Source organism: Motacilla alba, chromosome 1A (genome assembly GCF_015832195.1).
Source record: "Motacilla alba alba isolate MOTALB_02 chromosome 1A, Motacilla_alba_V1.0_pri, whole genome shotgun sequence".
NCBI classification, from domain to species: domain Eukaryota; kingdom Metazoa; phylum Chordata; class Aves; order Passeriformes; family Motacillidae; genus Motacilla; species Motacilla alba.
In genome coordinates, this window is record NC_052031.1 from 59,020,241 (window position 1) to 59,044,495 (window position 24,255).

General features: G+C 46.3%; 2 protein-coding genes across 2 annotated transcripts; both read left to right on the forward strand.

Moving 5' to 3' along the window:
- The first annotated feature begins 54 nt into the window (after nucleotides 1-54).
- WEE2 (WEE2 oocyte meiosis inhibiting kinase) lies at nucleotides 55-15,708 on the forward strand. Its single transcript, XM_038153996.1, has 12 exons — nucleotides 55-464; nucleotides 4,418-4,789; nucleotides 7,380-7,579; nucleotides 8,116-8,164; nucleotides 9,735-9,907; nucleotides 10,498-10,619; nucleotides 11,894-12,040; nucleotides 12,801-12,902; nucleotides 13,224-13,309; nucleotides 14,195-14,365; nucleotides 14,451-14,593; nucleotides 15,491-15,708. The coding sequence occupies exons 1-12, from the start codon at nucleotides 405-407 to the stop codon at nucleotides 15,645-15,647; spliced, it is 1,782 nt and encodes a 593-aa protein (XP_038009924.1). The 5' UTR covers nucleotides 55-404; the 3' UTR covers nucleotides 15,648-15,708.
- A 1,380-nt stretch (nucleotides 15,709-17,088) lies between these two features.
- SSBP1 (single stranded DNA binding protein 1) lies at nucleotides 17,089-21,802 on the forward strand. The gene is made up of 7 exons (XM_038155418.1): nucleotides 17,089-17,108; nucleotides 17,184-17,220; nucleotides 18,135-18,195; nucleotides 19,116-19,256; nucleotides 19,890-19,977; nucleotides 20,492-20,580; nucleotides 21,637-21,802. Exons 2-7 carry the CDS (start codon nucleotides 17,197-17,199, stop codon nucleotides 21,681-21,683), a joined length of 450 nt encoding a protein of 149 aa, XP_038011346.1. The 5' UTR covers nucleotides 17,089-17,108; nucleotides 17,184-17,196; the 3' UTR covers nucleotides 21,684-21,802.
- Nucleotides 21,803-24,255: the final 2,453 nt, after the last annotated feature.

Below are 24,255 nucleotides of genomic sequence, written 5' to 3' on the forward strand. Positions count from 1 at the left end.
CGAGCTGAACCGAGCGGAGCCGAGCGGAGCCGCACCCCCCGCGCCGCACCGGCGGGGGGCGGGAAGCGAGGGGCGGGAGCACGGGGGTGTCACCGGCGGGGCGGGGCTGGGGCCGCGGGGCCGCCGCGCTGGGGAGCGGCCGGAGCCGCCCGGGGTAGCCGGCGGAGGACCCGGCCCGGGGCTCTCCGGTTCCGGCTCCTGGAGGGGCACGGCGGGCTGGGGACAGGTCCGCTGCCCGTGCCTCACCTCCTCGCGCAGGGCACAGCCAGCTGGCCGCCCTCTGTCCCCCCCAGGCTGTGACAGCGACGCCGAGCAGCTGCCTCCCCCAGCCCCGTTAAAGCCGTCCTGCTGGGAAAGCCACGGGAATTGGGCAGAGCAACGGGGGCAGGCTCGCACCCCCTCAAATGGCTGTGGTGGAAGCTTCGAGCCACAAATCTGAAGGCATACTGATCCAGTGTATACTGGTATGTGTGTATATATATATATATATATGTATATATATGTACATATGTGCTATAGAAGAATGTGAAACAGTTTTGGGAGGAACAAGCAGATTGAAAGATGGGGACAGAAACATGACCAAGGCCTCTACAGTCAGCCAACTTACTGTAATTACCGTCCTCCTTATGCCACCACCAATGTCATTAAGTGTCACTAGGATTAACTTGGTTCCCGAGGTCTTTCTGATTAATTGAATTGCCCAATTAAGCAGGACACAATTAAAAGGAAGATACTGCCATAAAAGCCTTAATTGTCTAACTTTTTTCCTGTTGAGCAGTTCTGAGTGTTCAGTACCCCATTAAGAAACCCATCATCCAGTTTCCTCAGCAGTGGGGTTTGGGTTTTTTCTCTTTTTTTTTGGTAACATTAGCATCCATTTGCTGTGAGCTTCATTTCAGAGAGCTCCAACACCGAGTGGGCATTTTGTTTCGCAAAGCCCATGCACAAGTTTACTTGCAGAGCTATAGACCAGAGTAGGTGGTTTTTAGCAGATGGAGTTTTTCATAGAAGGTGACTGGTAAAGAAAAAAAGAAACAAACCCTGCACAATATTTTGTTACTGTGTAAAGAAAAGCCAGATTCTGCAAATACTTGGCCACATGCTTTGCCTTAACTGTATAGACAGTGCCAATCTTCATTTGGATGAATATATTTTTGCATGTTGGTGACGCTGAAGTGACAGCTCGTTTCTATCTTCATCTCCACAGTAGTGCTGCTACAAATGTCAAGTGTCTGTCCCCCAGCAATCCAGGCAGGAAACAAATCCCAAATAAAAATTCCTTCATGACCCACACAAGCTATTTGTGGTGCAGAGCTGTTCCTGGTCCCCTCAGCAGTGCAGTCACACCAGTATTGCCCCGGCATGAGGGAGGGGATGCAGTAGGAAGAGCAAGCAGTGACAGAGAGCAGGGGCTGCCAGTGCTGGCTCTGAGATGTGTGAAACATCATCACGCTCTGAGCTTCCGGCTTTGCTGAAAAATCCCATGGGACAAGGGACGTGGTGGTACCAGAGCAATTGATATGGCTTTGGCCAGCAATCTGGGCCTGCTGAGGGCACACTCTTTGTTGGACACATGCAAAAAACAAAGACCACATTTTCTACTGTTTTATTATTTCACCAAAATTGAAATGATTTAGGCTGGAAGATAATATTACCTTTTTAGAAATAAAAACTCTACTTCAAAAGAAAATGAACACCTTTTCCCTCCAGCTGAGGGCTCAGGAAATTGTCATCAGGTCTTTGAACAGTCAGGAAAAATGTAAATTGAAGTGTGGTAGCTATTATTTTTAAAATGCAAGATGAACAAGCTGGGGTCTCTTTACACAGCAGGTCCAAGTTTTTTCCTTTACATATCACATCCCTCCACAGAAAAATGGATAGTTCATCTAAATCCTGAGTGAGGGAAAAAAGTTTAAAAATTATTTAAGGTGGGACTGAAAACTGATCAGAAGGAATTTCCTTTCTGGGTATTAAAAACATGTAGTCATGGTGTCTAAAAGCGTTATTTCTTCAGAATTAATATATTTAAATCTAATGCTTCAGGTACTGAACATCTGATGAATGCAGTCAGATCACAGCAGTACTAAAGTGGCCCTGGATCTCAGCTGGCCAGATGCTGCAGACACAGCTTGTCACAGCAGAAAGCAGCCTGTGCTGGCACTGCCAGGCTTTTGGACCTTGCTCAGGGTAAGGCACAGGGAGATGCAGCAGCTGCATTTCAGGCTAAGAGAGGCTGCATGGCAGCAACAGCCCTGTGCCTGCAAGAAATACTGCAACCTCTGGGCCAGGTGCAACCAGTACTGGGCTCCTGCCGTGTCTTCCTGAGGCTGTTTCAGTGAATTGGATACAAATAATTTCTGTCTCAAATGAATTGCTCATCACAGTCTTAACAAGCAATTTCAGAGACCCATAAGGCCATACTTTTCATTTGAGGAACGGGTTAGGAGAGCACAGAGACTGTTGGGGTCTCTGAGGTCAAGATGACCCCGAGGTGTTAGAAAGTCTCTTTTTCCCAGCCCCGAGACCGAAGAAGGAGCCGAGATACATCGGTTCTTCTTTTCAAGGTTGTTTATTTTCTCTTATCTATAACATTCTTTCTCTGACCTGCTGAGGTCTGTCTGGCAGTCGGTTCGTGGCACACTGACCGCCCTTGGGGCAGTGTTAGTTTTTTATACTAAGAACTACATATACTTTATTTACAATAATTTTCCAATACCTATCACCTATGTTAGACGGTCTGTCTCTAAACCAATCCAAAAGTGTCACCATCACAGCAGAAGATGGAGGACAAGAAGAAGGACAAGGAGGACAGGACATGCCCAGATTCCTCCATCTTGCCTCTTGAACCCCCATTCTAAAAACCCCAAAATTCTACTTTTTCACCCTGTGACAAATTAACTATCATTCCATTTAAACTCTTGTGGCTTGTAAATCTTCACACAAAGCTGCTAATTTTTTTCCATGGGTTAAAATCGAAGGCACAGGTGTCTTTGACTCAGTGCCAAGGTCACTGAGCCCCCTGCTGGGGCTCGAGCCATCCAGGGCAGTCAGAGGACTGTCCTGGGCTCCGACAAGAGACCTCAGACCAATGTGGTCCTGTGTGTTCCACTGGGAATTGCCCTTGATGTCTGCAAAGGAAAGCAGGTGCTGCTTGTGCCAAGCACCCATCTCCTATGGGATGCAGCCACTTCCAATCTCTGCACGTCCTCTGGCAGCTCTCCTCAAGGCTAAGGAGAAAAGGCTGCTGTAACCTTGTTCCCAATTAAAACTTGCTCTAGTCCCACTTTGAAACACAGGTTGCCAAAGACTCAGAAGATTCCTGTTTTTCACAAAGAGGTGCAGTGAGGGGAGACATCAACCTGCTCCCAGGGAGCAACAGAGCAACCCCACCTCTGGGGCTGCCTTCCCCAGCACAGCTCCTCCCTCCTCTCCTTTGAAACCTTAAATGGGAAGCTGTACTGAAACCTGTGTATGGCTCCTGACTCACTCCTGAAGTCTTATAAATGATACACTCATAAATCTGTACATTATAAATTAGGCTAATGACCTCTCCATGCAGGCTGCAACGCCTGCCCAAACTAACACCTACCTAAATGCAGGAAGTGAAATTCCGACTTAAAGGAGGAAACACAGGGCCCCATGGTCACAGGAGTATACAGGTAAAAGGCCACAAAGCCTGGATCTCTGATGGGATTATGGAGCAGACAGGCTGTCAGCAAACATCACCCCCTTTACAGGCCCCAGGAAGCTGGAGAAGGGATGAGCGTGCAAGAGCAGGGAGATGACTCAGACTGAGAAGGAGTCAGGCTCCCTGCAAATCCACATCCAGAGAGAACTCCTCATCCACCAGGCAACTGTGGACAGGTGCTGCCAAGCTCCAGATGTTTCCCATTAGCATTGGCTCAGGTGTGGGGTGGTTATAAATGGTCCAGGTCAGGAGAGAGGCTGTCTGTGGGGTATCTGGTGACTCCTTGGGGTACCCTCTGCTTTTACAGCTGTATGTAGCATGGAATTTTTTTTCTCTCCCATCTGTTTGAGAAATTTAATGTAGAAGAGAGCAAGTGGAGGCTGTGTGTTATTCTTTAGTATGTGTTTCCTTGTGGGATGGGAATAGGGGATGGAGGAGTTCTCTTGGAAGCATACTAGCAAAGGCAATGGCTTCTGAGTTGTATCTGACTTATGCCAATAAGGCAAAAAATCAAAAATCTGTTTTTACATAGTGGAATGGCTTTGTACCTAGTACTTCTGGGGTGCTCTTCATTAAACAATGCTGTCTAGTTACACTGATGAATGACCAAGGTTTCTGTGTAAGTGGGATTGCAGAGTGTGGTCAGCAGAACTGATACCCTTGATGAAGCAAGGAAGAAGATAGTTTGTCTGTAAATAATGCTGTTTTTCTGTCTCCCTAACAAAACAGGCCAGTATCAGCTCTACCTGCTCTGTTTCATGTGCTAACATGGATGACTGGGACAACAACAATGAATTCATTCAGCGACTGGACTTTTCCAGTTGTGGTGAAGAGAGTGAAGAAAGAAGTGTAAATGAGGAGGATTCCCTGAGCTTGAGCCCCCCCAGAAGCTCAGAGTTCCAGAAATGGCAAGAGAGCAGTCCTCTGCCAGCAACCCCTCAGAGAAAGCTTAGTGAGATTTTCCTGAGCAGGACAAAAGCCTGGATGAGTCCCACCCTGAAGTCTTCCCCATCTGTGAGCAAGAGCTGGAGTAAACATGAGACACCACTGCACATCACCTGGAAAAAGCTGCAGCTCTGTGACACCCCACACACTCCTAAGGTAATGGCAGGTCTGCAGTGCCTCTGTAGGAGACAAAAGCATCTCCCTTCAAGAAGCTTATTGTTGGGGGAGCTTGGAGGAAGGCAGCTGCACTTGCTGCTCTGTTCAGCACGTTTCTGGATGCTAATGGGTTTTGTCTTGAAAACTGGAAATGGAGTTGTGGCTGGGATGGGTGCTTTGCCTGGCAAGACTGGCGAGCTCCAGCCAGCCTGTTGTCTGGTGCCACAGTATTTCTTTTTGTGTGAAACAGTTGCTCAGCCAATCTGAAGAAAGCAGGGCTTTGCTCTCAGGGCAGCAAATCTCCTATGGAAGGGGTAGCAAGCCAAGGTGAGCTCGTGGAGGGAAGTTAGCCTCTCCTCACCTGTGTCACCGTCCTAAAATACAACTTAGCTACTGAGCCAGTTTCTTGGGAGAATGATCCCAGCCTTGGGTAAGCACAGGTGGAGACTTGGCACCAGCTTCTCTGTTCCTAGGTGATTTCTGGTGTGTGCATGGCTCCAAGCAGTCCAGACCTGCAGTGAAGCGTAGCTGTTGGTCTTCTCTCAATGTTCCCGCTCTACTGATAGATTGTTTGCTCCTTTGCTTAAGTGATACACAGAAGATCAGTACTTTAATGCTTCTGAGCTAGGATTTGACTTCTGTCCTCCTCCAAAAACCTAATTAAGTGGAGAGAAGGATGATCCTCTGGCCTTATATGATTGACTGTATGGCAATATTTACTGAGGAATAGCCCGCCACTCTCTAGGGAAAAGCAGTCTAAAGGGCATCACTCCAAAAATTTCCTGCAGTGACCCTTTATAAGAAATCTCCCTAAATCTCACCTTAACATAGGTGAGAAGTTGTTCTTGCTTTGGATGGAGTTAATTTTGTCCTAGTAACTGGTACTGCATTGTGATTTTGGGCTTAAGGACAGTGTTGCTAAACATGGTTACCCAAAGTCAAGGACTTTTCAGTTTCCCATGTTCTGCCAGTGAGCAGAAGCACTAGCAGCTGCGTGGCTCCACAGCCAGGACAGCTGCCAGGAACAAGCCAGAGGAACATTTGTACCATAGAATGTCATGCTCAATGTATAAACATAAGGAAATTAGCCAGGAGGGGCTGATTAGGGCCCAGGGATGGGCTGGACATCAGTCAGCAGGTGGTGAGCAATTGTGAATCACTTGTCTGTCTTGGGTTTTATCTCTCTTTTTGTAGCAATAATAATTATAATATTTTATTTTAATCATTAAATTGTTCTTTTCTCAACCTACAGCCTGTACCTGTTTTCCCCTATTTCTGCTCCCCATCCCACTGAGGAAGGCATTGCAGTTGTGAGCAAAGGGTTCAAAAGCAGAGGGCTTAGTTGCTGGCTGGGGTTAAACCACAATAGAGGTGTATAAAAATCTTTTCCAGACCAGATGGGCTGCAGGTAGTGAAGGCTGCTTTCAGGGTGTGCATTGTGTAGATAACATGTTGGCTGGGTGATTCAAAACATGCTGCTTGTAGTTTGTCATGTTGTAGCCCAGAAGCAGCAATCACATGAAATCAGCCATTTATTTTCCTTTCTCTCCTGGGATGAAGGTCTTGTTTTCCAAGCATGCTGCAAAAGATGGGCTCCAAAGGGCCTAAATCTGCATGTAGACAAATCTGGGAGTGTTCTCTTTAGAACATTTGGAAGTGATAGAAAGGATGAGAGAGCAGAGCCCTGTGTAAAACTGCAGACAGAGCCACCAGATGTGGCTCCAGGATCATAACAGTGAGACCACTGTGGGATTGAAAAGAGATAGGAGTACCTTGATCTTCAACAGGGAGACTTCTGTGTTCTTAACGGGCTTTTAACCAGAAGAAAACATGATGTTAAATAATCCTTTAGACTGTATACCACTCTCTTGGAGCTGAAACAAGTCAAAACCAAATGTATTTTTAAAAGCTCACGGTTACTGAAGGAGTCAAAACAGTGAGTAGATCTTGGTCTTCAGCTCAAGACCGGTGTCTGTGCTTTCCATGGCCCAATGTTCTGGACTAGTGAGTGAAACACAATGGCCTGTGTTCTGTGGCAAGGTCAGTGATCCAGAGGTTCTTTCTGAACTTAAATTTCTGAAACTCTCATGATGAGAAATGGGTTCTTTTTGCTTTGCTAGTAGCCATGTAAAAAAAATATTTCTAGCAACTTCCCCTATCCTAATGCTATTTAGTGCTGGGAAATCTGGCTGGTGTTCTAGCTCATCTCCTGACAAACCTGTCCTGACTCAACTGATGCAATGGTCCATGCCTGGCAGAACTAGGTCTTCCATGTTAATGCAACATGTGATGCAATTTCTGCCTCTCTGTAGGAGGGAAAGGAGAGCAGCTGGCTCCTCTTGAGGACTGTGATTGCCAAAATGGCTCTGCAGGCCTCGCCCAAGTGAGCAGGGAATAGAATATGAAAGGGTTTAACAAAGGAATGCTTTGTGGAAAATGAAAACTGTGGGGACGCAGGGATTTAATGATTCAGCTATGCCAAGGAAGGGAGCTGAGTTCTCCTTGAGTTATAGGAGAACAAGAATTTTATTCTGAAATAGCAACAAGAAATGTCCTGGTTTATTTGCCACTTATTTTTTTCTTAACACAGAGCCTGTTATCGAAGACAGCTTTTCCTTCATCTGCAACAAAGGTCCCAACCAAAGGCTTCCGACATCTGAGGCTCACTCCTCGTGCTGACTCTGAGGACTCTTCCCAAGCTTCTCTTGTCAACATCAATCCCTTCACACCAGAGTCCTACCGACAAACCCTCTTTCATCCTACCGGCAAGCGGAAGGCCGGAGGAGAGCTGTAAGTGAGCTACTCCTAGGCAGCAGACTGAAATCAGACTGTTGGAAGGAGATAAGCAATGGAGATGTTCAGTATCTGGACTTATTTGCTAACAATGAATCATCTCCTTCTGTAGTATCCATTGGTGTAGAGTAAATGTTAGCAGATGTATAAAGGTAACAGAAGTATAATAAAAATCAATCATTGCCTCTGTTCAGAAAGGTAAGTGGGGGATCAACAGCTCTTTAGTGCTATGGCTGCAGCTTCAGCAGTAATAAGGAGGCCAGGAGAATGATGCCTCTGGACAATGCCACTCTGTCCTGTGAGCAGTACTGAAATCACTTTGTGGAGGCCTCCTAAATAGAAGCAAAGAATTCCTAACCTGGGACTGCAGTCTTTAAGACCTCAATTGAAAACTTGTTTATCAACTCTATAAAATACATGATTAGGCTGTGAAGCAAGGTTTGGAGGTTCATTTGAAAGATGTTTTAATTTCAAATCCAGTTGTATTGCTGCACTGAAATGAGACACCAGACTTTCCTAATCTTCTGTTATAGGAATGATCCTCATCCAGGAAGCCAGATTAAAAAGGAGCTACCCACAAAGGTGAGTGTCTGTACATTTTCCTCCCACAGAGTGTTTGTAAAAGCTTGGTGTTAGATGGAATTTATTCTGTTATTGGAGTATAAACCATGGCACCGCTCCAGAGGATGAATACCTATGACAGAAAAGATCTAGGCTGAATGTTTTGTTAACATGGGTTTGAGATTACAAACTTGGAAAAGGTGGACTTGTTCTTTGTAACTGCAATAGCCAGGCTTATGGAAGGATAACGGTACCCTCTAGCCGAGGAGACTGGGATTGCAGGCAAATGGTCTCCCTGGAAAAACTACACCTGCAGAGCAAATCTGCCACCAGGCAACATCCAGGGCTGCCGCAATTATTGTTTTACCTGGAAGAAAGCCTCAAGTTACTTGAGGCTATTACTGGTCTACTATTCTGCTTGATTGCTAATGAGATCGAGTATGTAATATAGGTATAAAATTGTGTACTAGGCAGTATTTTTACTGCCACACTTCTAAAGATAGTGTAAAATATAGCTGCCTTGTGAAATGCAACCTGTTGGGAAGGGCTGCTGTTTCGTGTGAGCCACATTTTACTGGCTGTGAGGACCAACTATTACCTCCTTCTCTGTACCATAAACTACAGCAATCACAGCAGTTTCTGTGGAAGTCACTGAACAACATGAGCTGCTGTCCCTGTAAGGGATGGAGAAAAATCACTTAGACCACTCTTGTTCACTTCATGCTCCAGTGCTTATCTTTACTTATTTTCCTTGCCAGAAGGCATCACTCTCCCAGCAGTACCAGAAGTTCCTAGATCCCTAGTGGCCATTATTGTAGCAATAATTATGTTCCAACAGTTCTGCCAGCTTTCAACTCTTTGTGGAAAAGTGTCTCTGGGTGAGATATCAGTGGGAGTACAAACAAATACACTGAGACCAGCTAATCTGCCATTAGCCAACAGCTGGTGCTTCAAACCTGCAGAGCCTGAGCTGATACAGAATGGCCTTGGCAGCAGGCAACCTCAGCTGCCAGGGCAGAGCTGCTCTTGCACAGCTGGGGTCACACAAAGCCAACACACCAAGCTCCTCTCCTGAGCTCAAAACAAGCAATAGGATCTAAGGTCTTCTCAAGTCCTGTCTTTAGGCCAATACCTTTTTGTTGCCTGCTGTTAATCCCTGACTGACTCCATCAGCTGTGGGTCTGGGAACTGGTATGGGTTGTCAGGAGAAGGGATTTGATGGCAGTAAGCCAAGGAGGCTTAGGCATATACAGCAAACTAGACTAAATTTCTCCTTAACTACAATTTCTACCTCTATGGCTAACAAGTCTTGATTATATAAAACCAACCAAACAGCCTTGCAACTTGGCCAACTCAGGGAAGGTGGCCTTAAAGTGGTCAGAAAAAACATAAGTGAAAGAAAATTTTAAGAACTGAAAGGGCTGTTTCAAGAACTGGCCAAACACCTGCACATATGCCTGGATGAACACCCCGAATGGGAGAGGGAGCAATGTGGGTGTTTAGTGACAGCAAGTGTTACTCACCTCTAAAACAATGACAGCTATTGAGTCTTTCAACTCCCATTTGTCTTTGCTTTGTTGTCACTTTGCAGAGATATACTCTGAAGGCGAGCAATATGGTTTCCCGCTATAAGAAGGAGTTCCTGGAACTAGAAAAAATTGGTGTGGGGGAATTTGGCTCTGTCTACAAGTGCATCAAACGCCTTGATGGATGTGTTTATGCCATCAAACGCTCCAAAAGGCCTCTGGCAGGATCCTCAGATGAGTGAGTGTGCTTGCTGGAAAATGCCAGTTGAAATGATGGGCATGTTCTTGAGAGGTGTGATGGGAAGGAGGGAGTGTTGAACTAAAAGTATCTGATGGGTGCCATGAGCAAAAATTGGCTACTGGTGCACTTCCAAGTAACAGCTGGGAGAGTGGGGGAAGATACCACTATGCAACTATTGGATGTAAATGTCTAGGGAAGGAAGATGCCACATGCACTGCAAAGTGAGAGGATGGAATACCTGAACGCCTTGGGTCCATCCAGACAGTTTCTTTACAATAACTGTCAAGAAGTTTGACAGACATACTGCTGTCCCTGCCTTGCTGTGTGGCCAGCGCTACTCTTATCTGTATTGACCAGCTTGTGGTGTCCTGTAGCTAAAGCAGTCTTTGAAGCTGCTCAGAGCATTTGAGCAAGGGCAGGTTTTGCCTCAGCAGGTGGGAGAACCAGTCTGTCTGTCAAAACCTGAGAGAAAGGGGGAACAGAGGGGTTCAGGACTTTCAGGCTGCAAAGCAGGGCTCTTCTCCTGGTGCCAGGTAGCCTCTGGCAGCCTGTCACTTCAGCTTCTTCCATGTGTGCCCCCCCCCCAGGCAGCTGGCACTGCGTGAGGTTTATGCCCACGCTGTCCTGGGGCACCACCCCCACGTCGTGCGCTACTACTCGGCCTGGGCAGAGGACGATCACATGATTATCCAGAATGAACACTGCAATGGTAAGAGCTGGACTCAAGGCTGAGATCTCAGCATGGGCACAGTTGCCTTCTTTTGTACTTAAATGTGGGTGTTTTGGCTTACAACAAAGCAAACTGCACTGGGGCTGCATTTCTGTGGAGAATCCAGTTAGGGCACATAATATTTAGGTGAAGCTCTGAGTGGTGCTGGTGTTTTAGAAGCAGTGCAATTTTGTATTTCTGGGATTTGAAAACTGTTTCTCTGTTTTGGCTGACCTGGAAAAGCATTTCCCATTTTGATGCTCAGGGTTGTGCTGGGACTGTCCAGGTAACACCTGATAGGAGTGACTCAAGAGCTGCTGATTTAAGGGCCATGTATCTTGGCAAGAGCCTCCTCTTAATGGAGGTGGGTAGTGACTGGTTGGACGAAGGCACCTTGCATCCTGACTAGAAGAAAGGGGTTTACAGCTGCAGAGGAATGGAGTAAATGATGAGGCAAAGTATAAATGGGGTGCTGCAGGCAGGGTGGCAAACTCCTACTGGAGTTTGCCCTTGGCAATACCACTGCTTGAGAGAAATTGGAAAATCGGAAAATATGCCTTTAGCTACCAGAGTTGCTGAAGGCAAATATGTAATGTTCATCTTTTGACTGCACCTGTAGTCTTGGGGCTTAATGAACAGTGGTGACAGCTGTTTGGAGTATTGCTCTAAAATCTGGTAGAGGCAACCATGAAATGTGCTCATTTGCTGCAGCATCAGTGTATTGCTTGTGTTCTGGTGGCTGAACATCTGAGGCTAAAGGAGAGGTGGTGAAAAGTAAGCTGATGGAGACAGAGGCTATGATATCTTCTATCTCCGAAATATCCATACTGTCTCAATGGAGACCCACTAAACTGTGTAGAATGTTAATGCTTTTCAGTCAAAAATCTGCTAGTGGGAACTTAATTTCCTTGTTCCATAATTCCTACACCTGCTTTCTGCATCTAAGCCCAGCAGAAGCAATTAATTTTTCTGTTGTTCACCTGCAGCAGCACCAGCATCATTAACAGGTCAGCCCTCCTGGAGGATGTAGAGCTGGAGGCTGGAGGTAGAACCGCACTTGATCATCCTTGCTGAGCAGCAGGCTGGGCATTCCAGGGCAGTGGGAAGGCTGAAGCCAAGTGGTGATGTCCAAATTTGCTCACTAGAGCACACAGAGCTGCTGTGGTTGGGGTTTGTCACTAGCAAGCCTCCAAGTGTTCTGGGCAGCTAAGCTGTTTCAAACGTGCTGTTCTATAAAACCTCTGTCAGGTCTCAGACTGACTGTTTTCCCCTAGGTGGGAGTCTCCAAGATGTGCTTCTGGAAAATGCAAAGCTTGGGCAGTATTTCCCAGAAGGAGAGCTGAAGGAAATATTGCTGCAAGTCTCCATGGGACTAAAATACATCCACAACTCTGGCCTTGTGCACCTGGATATCAAACCTAGTAAGCATAGTGCCCTCCTCCTTTGTGGAGTGTTTTCCTAGTGAACCCTCAGGGGTAGGACCTGTAATAAATCCTTCTGAGTGGACTGATTGTAGTGCTTCAAAGAAAAGAGGACCTTGCCATTGTCTTTTGTGTGGTGCTTTGGTTTTTTATTTTTATTTTGATTTATGCCACTACTGCTGCTCTAAAATTGAGTCTTCTCTGATAGTTGGCAGCATTTTACTCCTGTCTCATGACCTTTGTAATCCTAGCTCATGGGAATCACCTTCATACTGATGGAGCAGGTAGGGCTGCCAGGGGAGATGGGGACTTCCTTATTTACTGCTGTCTTGTTGCACAAGACTTGCTTTTTGTGTGTTTACCTACCTTGGGGTGATTAAGTTCCTGCAAAAATAGTAACAAGGTTTCCTCTCTGCAGCTCAGGATGGTCACCTCTGGGGCAATGCTTCCCCTCTGTCACATAGTTAATATTCTTAGAGGGTGAACTCCTTTTTCCTGCTGAAATTTTGCTTCTCCCACAGAGGGCAGAGGGAGGGGAAAGCTAATTTCACTTGGATATTTTATGCACAAGATACAACTGTCTTATGCCAGCTCTGTGGCTAAATGTGAGCTGGGCAGAAAGCTGACTACTGGGTGGGAAGCATGTGTACATGTGCTGCAAAGCTAAACTACTTTGACAAGTGGGATTTTGACAAAGTTGTCAGGCTGCTGCAGCCTGACTACCGGTATCACCTTGTTGCTAAACTTCTCTGTCTTGCAGGTAATATCTTCATCTGTCACAAGCTGGCAGTTTCAGGCCCTGCTGGGCAGGAGGAGAGTGACAGTGAAGATGAATTTTCTCCTGGTGTGGTGTATAAGATTGGTGGGTTTTAGCTTACTTTACAGCTGGCCTAAGATTAGGGCTGCTCATTACTGCCTGAGACTGTTGTGTCCTATGGCTGAAGAGACTTGCACACAGAACTGATAGGATAGTCATGAATGCCCCAATTACTCACCAGAATTAATTCCTCTAAGAAGACAAGTCACAGAAAATTCACGTGCTTGTTTCCAAGTGCGGATTCCTGAGTTAGGAGCAGTCTTGCTCTCTTGCTCAGTACTTCTCTGTTGGTGCCTATAAAGTGCAGGCTTTTATTGGAGAATGACTTCAGTTTGCTTAATTACAGCTGTTTGTTCTTTGTCTCAGGTGACCTTGGACATGTGACATCAATAACAAACCCTCAGGTGGAGGAAGGAGACAGACGGTTTTTGGCCAATGAAATTCTGCAAGAGGTGAAACTGCTAGAGCAGGGCAGTGGGGAGAGATCAACTGTAGAGCAGTCATTAGTCTAACTTGTTCCTCACCTTATCTCCTCTTTCTTCTGTCTGGTCTGGCTGTGAAATCTGTGAAATTAGCACTTGATCATGAACAATAGTGGTGTGGGTCTTATCATGTAAATATTTATTTAATATGTAAATACTTCATAAGTAGCTATCACTGGATTACTGCAGCTATTCCCCTTGAGTGATCAGTTAGACAAAACCTTTATCAGTTTGAAGACATTTGATTGGCATATCCAGCTGAGATGAAACTACTGGATGTGATTATTGAGGAATATATTTTCCCAGACAGATGCCTTGTAAAACAAACACTGAAAAAGTAGTGGTGAGAGGTGGGAGACACAACACCTCTTAAACTGACTGCAGTTTTGACATTCTGGCCAACAAATAAAAAGGGAATCAGAACAACCAGCTTGGATGTGTTAGTCAGTTCAGGTATTTAAGGGACAGTATCTGTGCTGCAAATGGATTTAAGAACCGTTGGCCCAATCTATCAGGTGCAGCCTTCAGTTCGAGTTGGGCATGGGTAGCTTACTGCCTTGTGGTGGAGGCTGGAGGTACACACGAGTTAGGCCATCCTCTGGAGTTACTGCAGTGATCCCAACGTGGCCTGCGAGGTCCTTATGGCTGGCTGAGAGCCAATGTGCTGTTGGTTAGTCCTACTGCCTGCTGCCAATCTTTTCATCCTGAAAAGCAGGAAACAGCTCCCTGAGATGGTGAAGGCAGTGCTGTATACACACACTTGCTTGGCTGTTTCTTATTGAGCTCATACCCCAACTCGGCCTTGCTTAGTGTAGCAAGATGTTCCTTTCTAACACCTTTCCCTTCTCTCTGCAGCAATACTGCTACTTGCCCAAGGCAGACATCTTTGCCCTGGCACTCACGGTAGCTCTGGCAGCTGGGACAGCACCGCTGCCTCACAACGGGGCCCTGTGGCACCACATCCGCAAAGGCAACGTCCCACACATCCCCCAGAAGCTTCCCCACAGTTTTCTTGAGCTCCTTAAGGTGAGGAAGTAGTCTTGACAGGATGATGGCTTTTGCAGCTGGCATGTGCTTGGAGCGTTAAACTCTGAACTCTTTTGCCTCCTAGCTCATGATCCATCCTGACCCAGCACAAAGACCTTCTGCCACGGCTCTCACCAAACACCCTGTTCTCCGTCCTTCGTGTGGAAAAGCTGTGCAGCTCCAGGAACAGCTAAATAAGGAGAAATGCAAGACTGCCATGCTGGAAAGGTAGGGCTGGCTTGGGCTTGAAGGGGAGAAGGTGTGGGCACAACCATGCTGGTCACCAGCTTTGAATGGAGGGTGGTAGTGCTGGGAGAATGCATGTGCAGAAATCCCCAGCCAGTTCCTGTGCCTGGAGCTGGGGGGATGATGGGGATGTAAAACAGGGACTTGCAGTGCCCAGGCAGCAGCTGCACTTCAGCTCTGGCTTGGAGGAGTTGGCTGAGTTATAACAGTGAACTTGTGCACTTCCTGCAATCACTGGTGATGCAAAATGCTGATACAACCTGCAGCCAGTGGGCAGATCAGGAATTGATAATGCACTGAGATACTGGGCTAAGCATAGAAAGAAGAGAAATACCAGGTGGTGGCAGATGTCCCTTGTTCCCTCTCACTGCTGTTGGCAGCAGTGTTTTGGGGTGCTGGGATCTGAGAAATGCCCCATAACCCCTCCAAGTGCAGTTGTCAGCTGGGGAGGAGTTTTTCTGTGTAGACAGAAGAGTGAATGCTGTGGAAGAACAGCAAGTACCAGAAAGGGAAGAAAGGCAATGGAAAAGAAGCATCATTGATCTAAGTTTCAGCACTCACAACTATTTGAAACAATGGGAGAAAAACCGAGCCAGATGTTCCTCATACCGGTGCCAGTGTGTTGCTGACCCGATACATAGTTTTCTTTTTGTAAATCTTCAGAGCTCCTACCTTTTCATACAGAAACGCTGTTGACAGCTACAGTAATCTTCATTACCCTCTGGGCTGAGAGGGTACCCTCTGCCCGCTTCCAGCAGTGCTGGTGTGTTACAGTAACCCGCTTGTGCAAGATTGTTCATAGTTTGCATCTGTAGCTGCTGGGGATTCATGCATGACATCGTTTTCTTCCTTTCCTCTTCCTTCATCTCCCCCCTGCAGGGAACTTAAAGCAGCTCGCCTTGCCCAGACCCTCATGAAGGACCAAGCCTTAGGAAGTGCCAAGTTACAAGAGTCTGAAACCTCTTCTAAGCAGAAGAGCAAGCGTCTGGTGGGAGGGAAGAGCTGTCGCTCGTTTAGCTTTACTCTGGGTTTCTGAATTTCTGTGTTGTCCAAAGACTGCTGACGGGCCCTGTGAAAGCAGAGGGTCTGCACAGACCAATGCCCCATATTCTCTCCCCCCCTTTTTTTTTGTTCCCCTGTTAGTTATGATGAGATATTGGCTGAGAAAAGAATGACTGACTTACAAGTGTTGAATAATGGGATTTAAGGTTGTCCTCAGTCCTTCACCTGTTTAATTTCTTGTGTAATTGGCCTTGCTTTGGACTCAGTATAACTCTGCAGTGACAAAAGAATGACATCTTCTTTACTCACTTCCCTCTTTCTTGAGTTGGGCCCTGTTTTTTGGTGATTTTGTAGTTTTAACACTTGGGCTGACTATGTCTTTAGAGGAGTGATAATGACTGTACAGGGAGACAGCATCTACAGCTGGTCCCTTCTAGGAGCAAGCAGGCAGAGACTACGGCAGCCAGTTTTAGCCACACATCAGGAGCCAGGCTGGTTACACACAGCTGTCCTGGGGGGCTCAGGATGCAGCTCGAGTGGTGTTTCATTGAGGGGGGACACAGTCATAGGAAATACTTTGAGTTAAGGAGTGGGAGTTGAAGAAAAACATTCTTTCAAATTTCAGCAACAAAATTTTTGTGACTGGGTGTGCTCTAACAGACTAGTTAGTCCCTGATGCCCGACTCGTTTTCTGTCAATCGGGGAGGACTCCTCGTTCACATGGGGGAGGCAGCTGCAGTGTGTTGGTAGCTGGGTCTGTCTGTACCCAGTTCCCCTCCCGTAACTCACACATGGTGCAGCTGCCTGCCTGTGAACTGCAGCCTTTCAGCAAAGATGAGGGCAATTAGAAAGGGCTTTTTCAGCTTTTTTTGAGTTGCTCGTGTTAATGGCTGTATGTATTTTGTATTTGAGATCTCATACACCCCTCCCCGTCTCCCCGCTAAGTGTAACTTTGGGGGTCCTTGTCGCTTGTTTGTGTTGGTTGGACAGAGCGCTGCACTGTTATGAGGGAGCGCTGGGTAACTCTCTTATATCCAGGTTTTACTGGTTTGTTTTATGATGTTGCTCATGCTGGCTTTTAACTGTTCGATCCTATCGTTTCGTGCGAATAAAGGTTTTATCATTTTTTAACCGATGATGGAGTGATGGAATTTTGTTGGCTGTTTTTTTTCCCTCCGCGAGCTCGGGGTCCCCCGTGGGCTCGGGGCGCGGTGCAGGCGCTGCTCGGGGTCCCCCGTGGGCTCGGGGCGGTGCAGGCGCTGCTCGGGGTCCCCCGTGGGCTCGGGGCGGTGCAGGCGCTGCTCGGGGTCCCCCGTGGGCTCGGGGCGCGGTGCAGGCGCTGCTCGGGGTCCCCCGTGGGCTCGGGGCGGTGCAGGCGCTGCTCGGGGTCCCCCATGGGCTCGGGGCGCGGTGCAGGCGCTGCTCGGCCGCGTTTCCGCCCGGAGCCCCGCCCGGCCTTTTCCTGTTCCGGCGGGCGAGCGCGGCGCCGGGAGAGGTGCGGAGGGCGCGGGGTCGGGGGCCGGGCCGGGGCTCCCTGGGGCGCTGCTCAGCCCTGCTTTTCCCTCCGCAGGCTCGGCGGCAGCATGTGGCGGCGACCGGCGTGGCAGGTAGGGCCGTGCGGGCCGGGGCGCGCTCGGGCTGCGGGCCCGGGTGCCCTCGGGGCGGGGGAAGCAGCAGCTCCAGCTCCTCCGCCCCGCCGGGAGGCTGGAGCGGCCTCCGGACGCGGAACCGCGCTCGGCGCTGCCCCGGGAAGGGGAGGGGCGGACAGAGCCGAGCGCCCCGGAGCCCTCGCCTGGCCGTGCTCGCTGGCCGGGGCCTTGGTGCCAGCGCTGGGTCTGCTCTTGGGGAGAAAGAGTGTGAGCTCTGGAACAACCTGTTCTAGGAAATGAGCCTTTTTTCCATTTCCTGCACGTGGACCTCTAGCAGAAGTGTTTCTGGGCTTTCCCCCCACCTTCCTTTCTTCTAGGATGGAACATTTGCTAGAATGATGGCAGTTTCCTTACAGCTTTCCCACTTGCAGTACTAAGAACTTTGTGCCCTGGATTTGTCTTGGGAATAAGGGTATCAGTGCATCCACCGCTCATTCCAGTGGATGGATGTACTTTTTGGGCACACCTGGTTAATCTCTGAAACAAAGCATAACCATCAGACCTGTTTATTTCCAAAGACTAAGGCTCAAACAACTAAACCCCCACTCTCCTACAAACCTCCTCCCCTCTTATTTACATATTACAGAAAAACAGTAGTTACTGTATGTCCTCAAAATAACTGCTGGAGCTACACCTTTGGGCCACACTTCTTTCTAGGCAACTCTTTAACTTTGATTTAACCAGATGTTCTTAAAGTAATCTTACTAGCTTCATTTGGCTGAACATATTTCTTTCCTCAGGTCCCCCATTAGTTACCTAGCAAAGAACATACTTGCAGAGCCTCTGCAGGTGCTCAGAAAATGAGGTGTGAAGGCTTGTGAATGCTGTTCAAAGTCTGTGTCTTGGAAACTCACATTTCTCTGTTCCTTCAGGTGCTACGCCAGTTTGTAAGACATGACTCTGATACGGTTAACTCATTGGTACTTGAAAGATGTAAGTACCTCCTGAGATGCAATTTAGTTGTTACTCGTTGTGTTTATCTCAGTTTTAGGACATCTGAAATAGGGCAGTAGAGAAGCAGGTAGGAATGGTAGCTCTTCAGTGTAGCACCTAAGAAGGTGTTGTTTCAAGCACACAGAGTCTTGAGTGGCTTCCTGTCTGGTCTCTGTCAGGTGAAGCAGCACTTTATGGGGAAAAGAAGAAAGCCCTGACAAAGACTGCCACTCTGTAGGGCAGATAGTTGTGCTTTATCTGTGGCAGTGATTTGGGTCTGCTGTTGGCATGGTTTCTAACACCTGCCTTTAGGTGTCTTGTGTGGTTGTTTCTCAGACTCCTGGGTAAATGGGGCACTTGTATGTGTGCTGCTGCCCCAGCAGGATTTGCTGCAAGGGTACTTCAGCCTTCACTATTCACTTTACATGCTCATTATGCGTGAGGGATACTTCCCTGACCTCTTCCAGTTGTCCTTGAACATGGAGAAGGGATAGACTGTCTGCTTCAGCCTGGTAATGGTGTAAAAACTAACTCTCCCATTCAGAGGATGGAGTACAGTAATGCAACTTTGTTTCAAAGGTACTGCTGTGCATTGTGTTTTATCATTATGAAACAAATAAAAGTCAAATAAATGCAGTTTAATCTTAAGTGATACATGGATGTATCTGTGAAAGAAATGGAACAGAAAGAATAAAGAACATTTGGCTTTTTAAATCAGTTAGTTCACAGTGATGATGACAGTGCAGACACAGTCAACCATCTGCTGGAGCCTGAAAAAGCCAAATGTCACAAGAACTTAAAAAGTGCTCATGAGGTGCAGAAAGTTGTAATCCTGGCCCTTGAGAAAAGCTGCTGACTGATGGCTTGCCATGTTTAGAAGCATCATAATTCACCTGCGTGTTTGGTATCTCTTGTTTCAGCCATGAATCGTGTTCAGCTGCTTGGTCGGGTTGGACAGGACCCTATCATGAGGCAAGTGGAAGGAAAAAATCCTGTTACCATATTTTCCCTTGCAACCAATGAGATGTGGCGGACAGGAGATAGCGAAGTGGGCCAGGGAGGTGAGTCTGCACGAGCAACGTGTCCCAGGTCACTTCTGCATGGCCAGCAGCAGCACACTTGCAAATCTCTGGGGTGCAGGAAGGTTCCTTTGAGCTCAGCAGAGATGCTGGTGCATTTGTGTGTGTCTTACTGATCCCCAGCAGAATATACTGAAGAGAGATCTGCTGTTGGCCTTCTTCAGCAAGTGGGGAGAGTGTGTTGAGTGGGCAGTTTGTCACTGGTGGGGGTGTGTTGGAGGCATAGCAGGTTCTGTACTCTTACTTGTATTTCAGGATGAGAAAAATAAAGAAAAGATAATTTTCTCATTGATTCTGTCATCAGTTTGCATCTGCAGATGCTTAATTCTCTAGATTCTATTCAGTGTGGAGTGTGCGAGGGGGAAAAAATTAATAGCATGAGCACTGTCTCACAGAAAAAGCAATGTCTTGGCTTGAGCTGTGCTTCTGCACAAGAATTTGTTTGGACATGGACAAGTGGAACATTTAGTTCTGGAGTGAAGTGGGAGATGGAGTGCTAGTATACTTTTGTTTTCAAATCACTTCTCATAATTTGAGAATACCAGTGTGTTGAAACTGAGTCCTGTATCACAAAGAGGATTTGGCATCCAGCTCTGTTACTTTTGTGTACCTTAGGTGATGTCAGTCAGAAGACGACATGGCACAGGATCTCTGTCTTCAGACCAGGCCTCAGAGATGTCACCTATCAGTATGTGAGGAAGGGGTAAGTGAATAACAAATGGGGGTGAGGACTTAATGCCTTAATAATGGATTATTGTAATAATTATGGTGACCAGGAACTGTAGTAAGATACAGGTGCCATAAAACAAATTAGCAGAGCAGCTACAAACAACTGATACAAAAGCCTGTGTACTTTGAAGCAGATTCTTACTTCAGCCTTCTCATCAGAAAATGTAGTAATAAGACAAAGTCATGGGCTCCAAGTGAAAGAGGGGAAATTTAGGTTGGCTATATGGATGTAAACCTTACTGTCAAGGTAGTGAGGCCCTGGCACAGGTTGCTCAGAGAAGCTGTGGATGCCCCATCCCTGGAAGTGTTCAAAGTCAGGTTGGATGGCGCTTTGAGCAGCCTGATCTAGTGGATGGTATTCCTGCTATGACCAGGGGTTTGGAACATGTGGTCTTTAGGATCCCCTTTTAACACAAACCATTCTATGATTACAGAGTGGAAAACAGCAGCACAGTTCTCTGACCAAAATCAAATTCTTTTTTTTTCAGTTCTCGAATCTTTGTTGAAGGGAAGATAGATTATGGTGAATATACAGATAAAAACAATGTGAGGCGACAGGCCACAACAATTATAGCAGGTAAGAAGCAAAGCACCAAGGTGCTCCTTGCCCTTTTAAAATGAAAAGAGGGGGTGGAGGACTTCTGAAATGAAGCTTGGTTTGTCTTCATCCTCAGTATCTACACTCAGGGATTTTGAGAGAATGGATAGTGTGTAGCAGATTTCCTCTGGCACTGCTTGTGAACACACAGAAAGTGAGAGCATCCAGTTGCAAACTGTTGGTGTTGCTTACCCCACAGAATGGATAAGGAGTAGACTTGTGCCTTGGGTTGATACAACAAAGAAAACTACTAAACTCAGCTTTTTCCTTAAGCCTTTAAATAGCCTGAGCATCCTGCAGCATCTTTATTGTGGATAGAGCTGCTCCTGTGTTCCTTTTGAATGAGGGATAAATTAATTGGGTAGTAGAGCAAATATTTCTGTTACACGAGTATGTCTAAAAAAAACTAGAACAGAGGAAAAAGAGAGGGAAAAAAAAAGGAAAAAGAACAATCATGTAACAGTCATATTCCTGGATGTCTCTGCAGCCTCTTTAAAAGCTAGCAGTGCTATAAATTATTGGAAGGGAAAGGCGATTCTCTTTTTTAATTAGTATTCTCCTAATGGTTTCTTGTTCAAGAGGCCCAGTCTCAAGACACTTCAGAAATTCCTTAGGTTTGATGAAGTAGGAGCTTCCCATAGTCCTACAGGCTGTTGACATGGTATATAGTACAGTATATAGTGCAGAGTGAACTTGACAAAAGAAAAGGGAAATAAGCTGTAACTGATGGAAATTGTAGTCAAAAAATTAAACCATTATTTTAAATGTTTTTAGTGTCTTTCACTGTTCAGCAGCTTTTCATCAGCTTTAGCACACTTGTTTCATAGTACGTATGGCCACCTTGAATTGTCTGCTTTCAGGGGAGATAGAGGAGCAACCTTGTATTGGACACTGTTTTGTTTTATCAACTAGTATTCTGTTCCAAAATCCACATCTTAACAATTTATTTTAACATAAATATCTGGGCTTCATGGTGTGAAGGCTTGCCACAAGGCAAAATAATGCTCAAGATTAATTTTTTAAATTTCTTTTCAGATAATGTGATTTTTCTGAGTGATGGCTCGGTGAGAGAAAAGGTGTGATGTCCTTAGTGCTTGGATCCAGGCCATTTCATTCCTTTGGTTTTTCAGTGCTTCATAATTCTGTAGTCACATATATTGCTGTAGTTTCTTTAAGAAATAAATAAAAGGTTTGTTACCTAGAGGGTACTTCTGTGTGTTTTGTTCTCCCATGTGCTTTCTCTCTGTTAGGATCTTTTGGATTACTTTCTTTTTTCTTCTTAAAAGGAGAGGTATCCCAGGCAGCTGTATCAATTCTTGAGCTGATGAATATATAAATGGGGAGTCATTCTTTGCATCTTCAGCCAATTTCTAAACCTTCTGTCCTTGTCTGCATTAATCTCTCTCCTGTCTTGCGGGGCCTGCCAACTTGATCCCCTCTCACTTTTGACATCCCTCCTCTGTTCTATGGTGTCATTCCATGTTTTTCCTTCTCTAAGCCAGCTGGACAGTGAGTTTAAAGTAGAACCATTGGCCTTGACTAGTGCTCAGCTGAAGATTTCTGTCACAGACCCGGAGAATGCCTCCTGTGCCTTTGCATCTGCCCCTTGGCTGATCCTAGGGTATTGTCTTTCACTAAACCCTGCTAAGGTCTTGTTAGTTGCGGTGTTTGGTGTAGGATGACATCAGCATTCCCATCCCGTCCCTCGTTAGGGTGCTGTGCCCATGGTTTGCCATCAGGAGGAGCTGGAGGAGCGACTGCCTTGGCTGTGCCTTCGGGGAGTCGCCTGGAAAACATGAAAACACTCCGGGTCTGGGATTCGTAGTGTGGGAGTGGCCCTTGTTTCACTGCGTTTTGTTGTCACAGTGAGAATTATTGTATTATTGATAAGAAGTTGCTCAACTAAGAGGTGTTTAATTCTATTACACAAAAAAAAGAGAAGGGGACGTTCCCATTGTAACACAACATGATGGAACCGGGAAAGAAAAATATTAGAAGTGACAATTTCCTGCCTTCAGAGCTGGTGGGATTTTGTATCTCATCTCTCTCTGATCTCAGTGCAGAACACATTAATAGTCTGCAGCTCTTTCCCCTACAAAACATTGGGGATTTTTTAATGCCTTGTGCACATTGTCTGTACTAACAAAAACTTCAATTCTTTCAATTCAGCATCTATTTCTGGTTGATGTTAAAGCTCTAACAAGTATCCAAGCCCCTGTCACTGGCATACTGGGGTATCAGATGTATTGCAAAGGCTTAGCTACTTCAGTGGGTTGTTATCCACAGAAGAATGTCTTTCTAAAGAGAAAATCCTGACTTTAATTCCTTTAACTACTCGTTTAATCTGAGCCTGTTGTACTGCTGTGAGAATTGTGATGGTGCTCTTGCACAGTAGTGATCCAAGTAGTTTGTGCTTGGTCCACACAAATTTTTCCTGTTTGCTAAAAGCTGGGGTTTGTCTTGAGCTTTCTGCTAGGAGGCCTTGAGCAGATGTGCTGAGCTTCTGTTCATTCAGTGGTCACCTCGTTTGCACTCTGCTGTGATGGTGGAGCTGATGGCAGTGTCTGTTTTGGAGTCTGGGAGCTGCCTTTCTCCTCCAGACTCGGAGCAGAAGTGGCAGCAAGGATTCCCTTCACCGCCACAATGGAGTGGCCAGAACTGGCAGATCTCTGCAGCTGCTGAATGGCTCCTGCTAATCTCTGCCCGTGGCTCAAGTTGGAGACAGCAGAGCTAGCACAAGGTATTAGGATTAGGTGCCAGCAAGGAAAAATATTTACTCAAGAACTTTGGGTTTTCTTGCCCTTCCAGTTCTATTTAAAGTAGCTAGTACACTTTTAAAGATTGACCTGCTACAAAGACAACACACACTGACTTTGAGCACACACTGGAAGCAGTGTGCGGAATGTTCAGCACAGCTTGGCAGTAGGGTAGGCTTTCCCAAATGATTCTGCACTGCCCTAGTTACAGCAAAAATAACCAGTGGCAAAGGCTTGCTGTTCATCTTATGTCTGCTCTGCTACTCTGGGGCAAAGTTAATCTGTAACTAAGTCATTTCACTTGTGAGAAAATCCTGTGTGAAATCAGCATGCCTATAGCATCTGTTTGGTTTCGTGGTTTTTTTTATGGATAGGTATTTGTTCTGTGAGGAAATGGAATGGGAATGGTCTCACCTGAGTGAAATACAGTGATTCCTTGTTTGTAACTAGGCAATGAGTGTTTTCCCACAGTGTCCCCTGGAAAATGGCATTCTGCTTTTTCTTGTCTGTGTTAGCATCTTGTGTAAACCTGATGAGGCAAACCCTGGCTGCTTGCATCAACCAGGATATTTAGAAGCTTTTGACCTTAAGCAGGAATTTATTTTATGTATTTATGGAGATAATTACAAAAGATAAATATGGGTGACTTCTTTTTAAAATGTCAGCATGTTCACCAAGTATTTGGAGCGTTTCTGAACAGCTCTGAGGCAGAGCTATTCTGGTCTGCTAGGCAACTCCATGGCACTCAGTTATTTCTGTCAGCCTGCTGTAAGGTGCAGGAAACATTCTCTTCCTTGCTTGTTTTTGTGGCTGGTTTGAGGAAGACACCACGGCATTGTGCCTGTGTCACACAGTAAAGAAACCCTTTCAACTTTATTTCTCATTACTCTGCAGGAAT